At 29.4% G+C, this 12609-nt stretch overlaps 1 protein-coding gene across 2 annotated transcripts in view; it reads right to left on the reverse strand.

The window, feature by feature from the left end:
* spg (dedicator of cytokinesis spg) overlaps positions 1 to 12609 on the reverse strand; it is a 267982-nt gene that overhangs the window by 64603 nt on the left and 190770 nt on the right. For both annotated transcript variants that reach the window (XM_035372971.2, XM_085813220.1), the window contains 2 exons: positions 11763 to 11848; positions 11561 to 11578 (listed from right to left, as the gene is read on the reverse strand). In XM_035372971.2, the coding sequence (XP_035228862.2) occupies positions 11561 to 11578; positions 11763 to 11848 (104 nt within the window). The remainder of the gene's footprint in view (positions 1 to 11560; positions 11579 to 11762; positions 11849 to 12609) is intronic.

Raw genomic sequence — 12609 nt, forward strand, 5'->3', positions numbered from 1 at the left:
AGAACCTCTGTGTTTGCATTAACAGCTTAGAATCTCAATACTCAAAACAGGAATGATTTTCACAGTCATTTATAAACACAGAAATTTAAAATGCTTAAATTATACAAATCTCAAAATGCTCTGTACTTTATGCTTTACACATTATCCAAGTATATGTATACATATATAGAAAGAGGAAGCAAGTGAGGACAAATATGTTATAGCTGGATGCAAAAGGTGAAATTTCCATATCAAAAGATGTGTGCGCTAGATGAATACACTGCACAGCTCATCAAAATTAGAGGATAGTGACAGAAATAAAGCCTACTGAAAACTTATTAAAAACAATTTATACAAAAGCATTATTAAACATAAATTACTATGTCTGCTGGATTATTAATCTCAAAATAATGAAACTTAAAATCAAATTCATTAAAATTTTTAAATTATGGGAAAATAATCTTCTGTCTTCTTCTAAATAAGCTTAACAAATCTTTCTTAATACAATACATAGTTTTTCTCTGTCAACCTCATACCTTTATTTCATAGAATTTATCAAATTGTTGATCAAGTCTCGTGAAACAGCATGCAACTCTTTTGAAAATGAGCTTTACAGATCCTGGAGGATCTAGGAAGACCATCTCAACAATCTAATGCATCCCACATACGTTCAATTGGGCTCAAATTTAAGAAGTATGCGGGCCAGTTCATGCAACTCTTTTGAAAATGAGCTTTACAGATCCTGGAGGATCTAGGAAGACCATCTCAACAATCTAATGCATCCCATATATGTTCAACTGGGCTCAAGTTTAAGGAGTATGCTGGCCAGTTCATTCAACTGATATCTTCTGTTTCTATATACTCTCACATCACAGATGCCTGATTCAGACGAGCATTGTCATTCAGCAGCAAATAATCTGAGTCAATGGTATTCCTAAACAGCTTTGTGAGAGCTCTAGGATGTCAATCATATATCAGTGACAAGTTGTGCAGCTTTCATCAAAGACATGCAGTTCAGTGCAGCCTTTTTTTTTTTTTTTTTCACAATAAAGTAGGAAACTGCTTCCACTGAAATGGAATTGTTCATGAACTAAGAAAAGTTACTTGTTCCTCACCCCATCCAGATCAAAACACATCTAGAATCATATCTGAAGCTATACCTGGACTTGTTATTAAACACAAAATGGTCTTATTCTTCTTGGCTCCATTGAAGGTAATGATGAAACTGCTTTAAATGAGCCTCTTAAGATGAAACATGTAAAAGACAAGCCATTAATTTTCTCAAAAAAAGTCTAATATTATGAAACCTTCATAAAACAACAGAAGGATGTTTTTTTTTTTTTTTTTTTTTTTTTTTTTGAGTTCCAATGACAACATGAAAATCTAAAACACATTCTTTTGTAGTTACTTCATGGTTTCTTTGAACTGACACTGACAGAAAATGGCTTATGGAAGCCTTTATTGCTTTATTGATTCACTACTTAAAAAGCAATTTTAAGTCCTTGATTTGACATTTAGAAGATATTCAGATCCTGGGTGACTTTCTTTGTTCCTCACATTCTTCCTTGAACAGTCTCTCAATTAACCACCACTTCTGTTCTTCACTTAACTACTTAGATAATGCCTTCAAATTATAACTAAAGAATACTGATCATTCCAAGAAACCACATAACTTTAAACAACATCGCACACTTAAATTTCAACATGAATCCATAGTTCAATACATTACAAATCATCTAATTTGATATTCCAAGTACTAATCTATGCACAAAAGCCTGATTTTGTAAATTAGCATAAATAACTTTTGGATACAATCTGAAAACTTTAATCAGTGAGAATACTTTATTTGGACAATCCTTTAAGTTTAGTGAGCAATGTAAAATACTTTCAAAAGAAGACTACTGTGTATGGAGCGGTTAACTCAAACTTTCAACCTAAATTCCATCGTACATGATTGAATTGCCCTTAAGAAAACTAACTATTTTCAGCACGACAAAGAAAAAAACTTATACTACTTATTACTTCTTATTGAGTTAACTGCTGTTTTCATTAACAATACTGAACACAATTATTAGGTCAGTAGTGATTTAAGAGATAATGGTCTCTTACAGCCCTTACAGTACTTATTTTATAGTATGTAATATAAGAGATGAAAAATCCTTCACATCTTGTACTCTGTTATCTGGAATCTAATATATCATTTGGACAAATTTTCGGTATACTTAGTGTACTATAATTTTTATGGAAATTTAAAACAAACTACGTAATTTATGCTTTAACTAAATTTCATAAAAATTTCTTCATATCATTTTATTTATTTAGCATGATATTTTATTTATTTATTCCACTTATCCTCTTTTTAATTCAAATTTACCTTAATTTACAGAAGCTAGAATGTTTGATAATCAACACAAAACCAGCTAGAATAATTTATTTAATCATTTGTAGATTTAAAAAGCTTTTATTCAATTATTTAAACCAATTTATGTATTTGTAATATCTAATGATAATCAGCTGATATACTTTCATATGAAAAATAGTTATGCAATATCAATTGAGTAAGTTATTCGAATATAATTTACATCTATCAACAAAAGTAGTATTAAAATTTCCTTCTGATTAGTCAATAAACAGAACCATTTTAGCTGATATATCTGGCATTTATTTGCAATAGCTAACAACAATTTCATAGTTTTCATTTGAAAAATAGTTACATGTTACACTAATTAAATTAATTATCACAATGATAAACAAATTATTACACTTTTACTACTGAACACAACCCATTACAATATTCTACCACACAAATTAAGAATTACATTGCTGCAAAATGATTGCAAATAATATTCATATATATAATAATTTAGATGCTGATTATGTGAAACATAAAGAGGCATTAAAATTCATGGCAAATTGAACATATTTTATTCCTTAATGAAACAATGCTTTTACTATAAACAAACATTTTTGATGGAAGACATAGATAAATTGGGCTAAGCATGCAAAAACTTTAATGAATTTTTTACATTTTTGATGAAAGAAAAAGAATAGCTGATAGCAAGCTTAGGGTTAACAGGAGTGAGAGAAGAAATGCAATATGGCCAAGATGAAAGCTTGGTTTAGAATAAACCATTCTGGTTTGACTTCTCTTTGATTGATTTCCAAGTTTCAGATTGCAAAATTTAAAATTATTATTGGCTGAAGCATTATGTAAATGCCTGTATCATTAACATTATGCAAGACAATGAAGATGATTAATTTTGAAGTGATGCAGTTCAGAACTATTAATTATAAGTACTTCCCAGAAAAAGGAATGATCAGATTAAAAGGGAGCATTATAGAAATAAAGGAAGTTAGTATTTTAACTATTTTTTATTTTACATTATCCCTCCATCCCTTCTACAAGAAAATACTTGGCAACAGTAAAGCATTAGAAAATATGTAGAGGTATTACAGTATAGAAAATACAAATTATGAAATTTTGCAATTAACAGTTTTTAAACTATTGCAGACTATAAATGTTCAGTCTTATATTTTTGATAAACATCATTCCTAGAGGCCTAACTAATCCAATTTGAAAAGACCTTGTTTTCCACAGACCAAATAATTATTAGGATTCCTCGGGGAAAGTTTCCCAAACTCTTGTCACTTTCATCACGAAATATTAAATATAAAAAGTTTTACACATCTATTAGTTATTTTGATACATTATAAGAATCATTCACATATATGGCATTCAATTTTCAATTTGATAAATATTGTAATAATCTACTCAAATTATGCTTTCATTCTTAATTATTTTTCACTAAATCAGTTAAGTGGTTAGTCACTATTTTTACTAAATAAGTCTATAGGATTACCTATAGACTGTGGAGAAATCCCTGTTTTACTAAAAGGTTTGTCTACAGACTTAGAAAGAATATTTGTTCTCAACTGCAAGTTCTAAATTCTTTAACATGATTCCTGCATAATTTTTCTGCCATATCTTCAAATCCTCACTTATTAATTTGACATCCAGTAAATGAAAGTGAAAAAAAAGTGTACTCTATTATTTTCAATGATAAAAGATTTCAGAATACCAGCCCACCAAAGATTATCTATCTCAGCATTTACAAGAATGTCCTTTAAACTGCCTGAGCAAGATTTTTTCAGTTCTGCTTTTCATCATGTATACCATGTTGATCAGCCTCAAATTCGAAATTATTTTTATCTTCCAAATGAATTAAATAACATTTATTATCAGTAATACAAAATTTATAAATATGCTATGGTGTTCAAATTGAAATCAAGTACATCTGTTTTTAACAAATTTCTATTATTTTGATTTGGTTACTGTAACTGAAAATATGCCTATTTAGAAAACAAATCAATATAATTAATCTGATATTCTAATTTAATGATTTGGTATTTTGAATTTTGTTAGTTCATTTAATTTTATATGTTTGATAATATAAAAAGTTAGTGGTAAAAATATGTATGTTTAAAGTTTTTCATAACAATGAAATAATTAATTAGTTTATGAAGTATAAATCAATAAACAGAAAGCTATTAACAATTATTATTTTGAATTTTAACTATGTAAAACTACTTTTATGAAAAGGATAAAAATTATAATGTTATGCTATTAGAAATTTAATTTTTGATAATTATGTTATATAAATTCAATAACAAATAAAAAATTGTTCAAATATTTCTGTTAGGAAAGTTGTTAAAATAATACATATAATTTTGAATTATTGCAAAAATATTAATTACTTTGGAAATAAGTTAAAAATAAAATATGATTAATGATGAAATAATTGAGACTATTAAACAGAAAATTATATAAAACCATGTTTTTGAGTATTAACACAGAAAATGATATCAAAGCAATGCTGCAAAGAATATAAAAATATTAATGATATAAGAAACAGAATAATTATAATAAAATTGATTTTGATTTAAAAGTGAAATGTATAAAAATTATTGTGCATGAATATTATAATGATATAATGGATAACTGATTAAGTGTAGCAAACATTACAGGAAATATAGCAGATTCAAAATCCCAAAGGAGTATATTTTAACTTTTATATGAATAAATGATTTATGAATAACTGATTTTTTTTTTACCCTCATGTATAAATGTGGTGAAAGCTACCATTTTTAAGAATGAATCTGATATATTTATATGAATTAATTTTTTGGCTTAAGAAGTTTTAACACAGTTCTTAAAGGACCAGTTACCTTATACAAGGGATGGAAGCTTTTCAGGTAATCGTTCAAACACTCCTTTACCATTAACCTCTTAATTACTGTTGAAACAATGCACCTGTCAGTTAAAGAGAATTTCCTCAATTTCAGATGGAGATGTTTGTTTTTAGGGAATTGTGGAACTTTCAGTAGGTATGAAATTAGGAACTGAAAGTGAAATATAAAGAACAATGCCATAATTTCAGTATGCTATTATTAGGATGCACAAGTCCGATAATAGGTTAATAAAATTTATTCTTACCAAAAGATATATACAGTAGACGCTCGTTTTTACGAACTTGTAGGGACTACGAAAACAGTTCGTTAAATCGAGAGTTCGTAATTTAGAAAGGCATCGGAAATTGTTAGTATTTCACATTTTAATGTTTTCGAGACAGGTTAGTGATACTATTCCATGCTTTTATTTATGTATTAGGAATTATTTTTAATAGTATTACTACTTAATAAATGATATCCATTCTATTAAACAAACAAGAAATATAAAATATTTGCAAAACGTACCTTTATTAAGTCATTGATCAACAAAATAATTACTTATCTTTGTCTGTTTTAAAACAACAGATTGTACAATGCAAGACTCCATCTTCTCTATATTTGTTAGCATTTTACAATTATCACTGGGCTCAAAAAATCGTCTAAGTTCAGCAGCTTGTTTTAAAGTCAGTCTTGGTGTTACTTCATTTTCTTCTTCTTCTGGATCTGAAAGTCTCTCATTCTCGTTGATTATGCTGCTAATAATATCGTGATCCGATATTTCCTCCGTGCAGATGACATTAGAATCCACATTTAAAAAATCCTCGAATGAAAGTTCTGGTAACTGTGGATTTCTACGGCGAAGTTCATGCATGAGAACCTCATCTTCGTCGTGAGATCTATTGTCATGGATTTCTTCAGTTACGTCCGTTTCTTTAATAAAACCTGCATGTCGAAAGGCTTTAGAAATTATTTCATCTAAAACATCATTCCATGCACTGATTGATAAATGCATTGCACCAAGAATATCAATCTGATAAGGTTGTTCCCTTTCCAAGCCAAGGATTACTCTTTGCAAGAGCATTGTCTTATATTTTCGCTTGAAACTATTGATCACCCCCTAATCCATTGGCTATAAAACTGCAGTTGCATTTGGTGGGAGATATTCCACACAGATCGCCTGAAGCCCAGTGACTTCCATGTGTGCAGTACAGTTGTCCACGATTAGGAGACCTTTGCGCTTCTCTTTTGAAAAACGGTTATCTAAATCTCTCAACCATTTTTCGTAGATGTTGCCAGTCATCCAGGCCTTATTATTAGCATAATATGCAGCAGGAATTTTCTGAACATTTTTGAAACACCTTGGTTTCAGATATTTTCCAATAAAGAGCAGAGGCAATTTTTGTGACCCAATCATGTTGGCTGCAATCAAAACTGTAAGTCTCTCTTTAGCTTTATTACCTCCAACACATTTATCTCCTTTGTAAGCTAATGTTCTTTCTGGCAAAATCTTAAAAAACAAAGCCGTTTCGTCCGCATTAAAAACGTCATCTGCAGAGTATTCAGAAAGAAGCAATTTCAACTTTTCTTCTTTCCATTCATTTGCTGATGACGTGTCTACTGCTGCACTTTTACCACACACTTTCCGGAAACTCAAATAATTCCGAAATTTAAATTTCTGTAACCAACCATCCGATGCTTTAAAATCTTTGATGTTTAATTTGGAAGCAAAAAAGTGTGCTTGTTCTTTAAGTACATTTCCATCAATTGGAATGTTTAAGCTTCTCATCTTTCGAAACCAAACAAGCAAAGCCCTTTCCAAATTTGGGTGTTTTGATTCTCGAAAATATTTTCGAGAGGATGGTCCACATTCATCGTTTCCGTTTTTAGCTCCAAAGATCTTTTCTCTTGCCTTTAAAATCGTCGATAATCTATTTTTAGGAATTCCATATTTCTGAGCAATTTGTGTCTTGCTTAATATTTTTTCGTCAACTTCTTTTAAAATCTTCTTTTTTATTTCAACCGCTAAACAAATTCGTTTCTTCATTTGCGACATAGCTCTAAGAATCTTACTTAACAAAAACTGGCCCAATCTCCCTCTCGACTAACGAGACTTCACTGATTGAGTTGTCCAGATCAAATGACTATGACATTACAAAAAGCAACAACTCTCTTTTAGAAGCGACCCAAACCTCTTTAACACGAATGGTCTCACCCCCAACCAACAACATCAGGCCGATGCTCTTCTGAGAGCCTCCCACAACAAACAACACCATAAATTTGTCCAAATTCCCCCTCTTCTCCGCCCCCTCCTTCCTTATTGTACTTCTTCGAATGTTTTGCACTTGCTGCCTCAAAATAGTTGGAGATTTTATTTGACCTTCACACTTCGTCCCAATGAAACACGCAGAAGTATGAAAACTGAGTTCGCAAAAAAGAGATTTTCCTGATTTGTAGTTCGTAAATAAGAGCGCAAAATTACATTACATCTATGGGAGTGTATTCGGGACCATTCGCTAGTTCGTCAAATCGAGAGTGTTCGTAAAAAAGAGGTTCGTAAAAACGAACGTCTACTGTATTAGAATAGAATTTTCCTAAGAGATATTCATACAAGTGTTCAGAATATCACGCAGTGTAATCAGTAGTTATACTTCAAATTACTAAAAACGTTAAAATACCACGCAATGCAAACATATCTAAAGAGAATGCTAATTCAGATATCTCATGGAACTAAACAAATCACAACAACAGTATGTAAGCAACTAATTGAGACGCTCTTTCTTTGGCTTTTTACAGATTTCAACAGGTCGGCAGATATTTCTAGGAATTTCTGCTTGTCGACATTTCTGGAAAACAGTAAGAGGGTGGAATTACGGTTACAACAAACATAGTACAGTCAAAAGTCGTTAATATGGACTCGTCAGGACTTCAGCGATTCCGGATTATCGATTTTTCCAGATTATAGATCATCAGTTTAAATCTGGTAAGATGGAATGCTGAAATTATAAAATTAAAAATATGAAATCGTAATTTATGAAATAAAGAACAATTATGATCTAAAGGGTATCAAAATTTACAAAAAAAAAAAAAAAAAAAAAAAAAGCTTAGTATTTATTTGTTTACTTTATTAAACATTTCTTTCAATGTAAGTTGTTTAAGTTGCTTCGTTTTATGTGATAATACTTTCTCTTTAATTCTATAAACAGACATAATTTCTTGTTCAGTTACAAAGTTCCCCTGTTCAAGTCCTATAACTGCTGTGTCGAGAATACTGACTAATTTGTCAATCGAAATTTTTTCGTTTTCAATAACCTCTGTGTCACTTTCTTCACTATTGGAAGCGAATTATAATGACGAGGAATTTGATTTAAATCATAGCAAATACAGAGTACATCGAGATGAAATACTACATTTAGTAATGAATTATAAGCCAAATAAAATAAAAACATCTGCCCTGAAGATAAGGATAGTGCTGACAGATCAACTTCCAATTAATTGCGTGCCATGGCGTTCCCCCATCTCAACGCGACACATGCGCAGAAAGTTTGTAGCTTTGAGGTCCGGATAATGGGTGTCCGAATTAACGACTTTTGACTGTAGTCAATTAATCAGTTTAAATACAAATTACCAAGATATCCATTTACTCAATGTTAAATGCACATGCTCCTGTATTTTTACTTTTCCGGTATAGCTTTCTTTTCAAATTTGTCTCATGCTGCATTGCATGGGGAAATACAACTATTTTAATTATAATTCTACTAAAATTAACTAGCCACATACAAAATTCGAAACAGTATATATATTTTTTGTAATTTGTATAATGTATCAAAATAAATAATAGATATGTAAAAATTTTTTAAGGTTGGAAAACCTTCCCTGAAGAATCCCGCTAATTATTTGGGCCTTTCCAAATTGAACTGAGGACTGAAGTTTCAATTGGACTTTAAAAATGGTATTTATTTTCATAAATATAATACTCTAAATTTATAGTTGGCAATTATTTAAAAATTATTAATTATTTAAAAATTTTTTTGATTTGTATTTTCCATATGATAATTCATTTAATTTTGTAAAGCCTTTTTACTTCCTTGTACGAAGTAAAAAGGAAGTATTGTAATCGCGAAACGTTTCAGGCAGCATATTTCAACGAAAATATCCATTTTGACCACTGTCGAACGCAATTTAACGATGTTTTTGCATGATATTTGTACGTAAGTACAGAATAAAATACTCTTTTCCTTCAAAAAAAATTATAAAACTGCTTTAAAATTAATTCTGAAGAGAATTTTTCGTGGCGTCTGTACGAACGTATGTACATTTGTGCATACGTACGTATCTCGAACAACTCAAAAACGAGTAACCTCAAAACATTGAAATTTTTTATATAGGACTGCTATAACATGTAGATGAGCACCTCGTATTTTGGTTGCAATTGGCCGCACTAAACGTATAGAAATATATTTATATATACATCCACTCTGTTACCCGGCTCAGTGATCTCAGTTTCTTTATTCTTATATGTTTGTAAATTGTACATTTTTTGCTTTAAAAATGATTGTATTATGTTGTTTTATATTCCGGTTAAAGTTTTTATGCCTTTAGTAAATCTGTATGCAATATTTTTTGAATTATCAACAATTTTAAAGTTGTCTAAGTGACGATAAGCCTAATTTGATGGCGGCCATTGCTCTTGTTTACATTTGAAACAGCTGAGTAGCGGATTTGTTGCCAATCTAGAGAAACTTAGCTTCGCAACAACAAAGATAATGCCTTCATTTATTATTTAAATCATGCTTAATCCTTTCTGGAATTTTTTCAAGGAAATAAGCGTTTAAGATTTACTTCGTAATTTTTAATACAGATATTTTGAGTTTTTATGTATTTTTGCCTTGTCACAAAGTGAAAACTGAATTAATTGAATGAGAAATACTCAATCGTCTGTGAAAAACTGTTTCCTTTTTATTTTGTTTGCTTAATTTCTTTTATACATAGTTCTAGCTTTATTATAGTATTTGAATAGAACATGTGGCAACGATTAGATAATTCTTTAAATGATATACATTTTGTGCATTCTGAGTTATAATATAAATAAAATATAATACTGTTAAGTAAACCTAGCGCCAGAGTGTCGCTATGGTAAACAAAGTGAATTTTAAAGAATGCATTCATTCTATTGTGTTTTATGCGCTGTCGGCGCAGTAGGTTTAATTCAATCTAATAAGTTTAAAATAAAATGCAAGAAAAAATGCATATAATTTAATATTCCGTACAAGGAAGTCATGTGTTGTACACATCAGATTTTTTTCTTATGGAAGGCTTTTCTGTTCCTAAGCCATTTTTTTAAGGGAAGAATAATGTAATATCAATAAATATATAAATAAAAAAAAATACTAATTTTAATAGTCCCTTGAAATCTCCATTTTAATTTCATTATTTCTCCTTACAGTTCTAAAAACAGAAACTGCTTTTAATAAATCACTCTACAGCGCATAACTTCAAAATCAATCTTCTTGAATGATTTTTGTTGCAGACATTTACATAAGGCTTCAACCAATCATAATATTAAAATTTGCTAACTCAAACCTAAAATTAATCAATAAAAAAATACAACTCTAATTTTATCAAACCTTCATTTGGAAACTATGCATTTCTTAGCTTCTGGAACTTGCAAGTTTATTGTCAACTGTTGCTCTTTCTGCAGGTATTTAAAAAAGATTACCCATGTAACTTCCAAGGAAAAGCATAATTTCTATCACAAATTAGCTATGGCTGCATTTAAAATATGATATCAGTGATAAAAGGTATTCAGGCTGTCTCGACTGCATCAAATTTTTCTTGAATCAGGTGCTGTTGTCATTAAGTACCACATCATCAACTTCTAAATTCGGATATGCTTTTTATATATATAAATTATTTTGCTGATGGCAAAAATTAAATAGTATTAATTTTATGTTAAGTGTGAATGTTTAAAAGGAAATCATGACACATATTCACTCAGCTACACATAAAGGAGAATAATTACTGCACATGAGCTAGAAATATTTTTTCCCTTTTATTATATTATTGGTTCCCTCCCCAACTAAGAAACATATCCTATGAAATAATAGTTTACCAAAAAAAAAAAAAAAAAAAAAAAAAATTAGATCAACTTTAAAAATTCTCACATTTAATTTGATTTCAGAATTAATATTACTAGCAGAAATTTAATCCAAATTTACATGAAAGATCTTGAATAATTTTAGTAGCTTTAAATAAATTTATCAAACAAATGAATAAAATCAATCATATATTGAATAAAATTCATTTTTGTTTATAAAATGGTGGATTTATTTAAAAAGTAATATCTTCAACTTACACAGCACTCAAGTGTTCCCTGCAACAGCATGAAAAAGAAATACATGTTCAATTAAATACAGAAACTTAATTCACAAAATACATAGATACATAATCAAAATATTTTTATAGCATAAAAAAACAAGTAAAATAAAAACTTATTCTGATACATAAATGAAAATATAACATTTTCTCGGTAATAGCAACAAAATAATGTAACTTACATTGTATTAAAAAGCTGTCTATATTCCTCATCCCCTTTGTTATCACTAACTAAAATATCTAATTTGTCAATAAGTTCTGACTCAACCTATATTTAAAAAACAAAGACAAAAATTAAAATTGTGTTTCATTTATTTTATGCAATACCTAGACAGAAATATTCTTAAAATTTTACGGCTAGAAACCTTTATTACATACTGCTAAAACATAAATGTTTACCACTAAAACATTTACTACAAACATTTATTAAGCAAACTTCACAATACAACTCAACTGGGGGCCATCAGGTTTATCTTCTGCAATGGCATATAATGGCATGTTCTATGTTATACTAAATTTTAAAGTGCTAAAATTTTAAATTTGTGTTAAAGGCAACTGCTAGTAATGAAAGCAGGTACAGAAAGCCTGCTAAAAGCATCTCATATTTTAATATCAAACACTTATCTAAACTGACTTGTACACAAAGAGTGGTTAAAACTAGGTTTGAATTTTTATCACTTCAAGAATCTGCAATTCAAGTTCTTTTAATTAGTTTCCAGTCTAAAATTTTCAAACTTAAGGAAAGGACTTAAAAATCTGCAAAAATTTTAATATTTAATTACATTAGCTCGGCATAGAAAATAACCGAGTACAAAAGTATTTTAATTTGTTATGACATATTTAATGTGCTATGCAAATTTTAGAGCATATTTGGACAAATTTATGCAAATTACAATGATTTCAAATTAATCACTTATACACGATGATCAGATTAAAAGAGGCAATCAAATTTCAATGAGGTGCAGACAAATTTTTAGTCAAACAGAAATATTAATCACAGGTCTTATTAAAGTATTAATTTTGAATGTG

This window comes from Stegodyphus dumicola, chromosome 3 (genome assembly GCF_044657685.1).
Source record: "Stegodyphus dumicola isolate Sdum_Otavi_A_Nest chromosome 3, ASM4465768v1".
NCBI classification, from domain to species: domain Eukaryota; kingdom Metazoa; phylum Arthropoda; class Arachnida; order Araneae; family Eresidae; genus Stegodyphus; species Stegodyphus dumicola.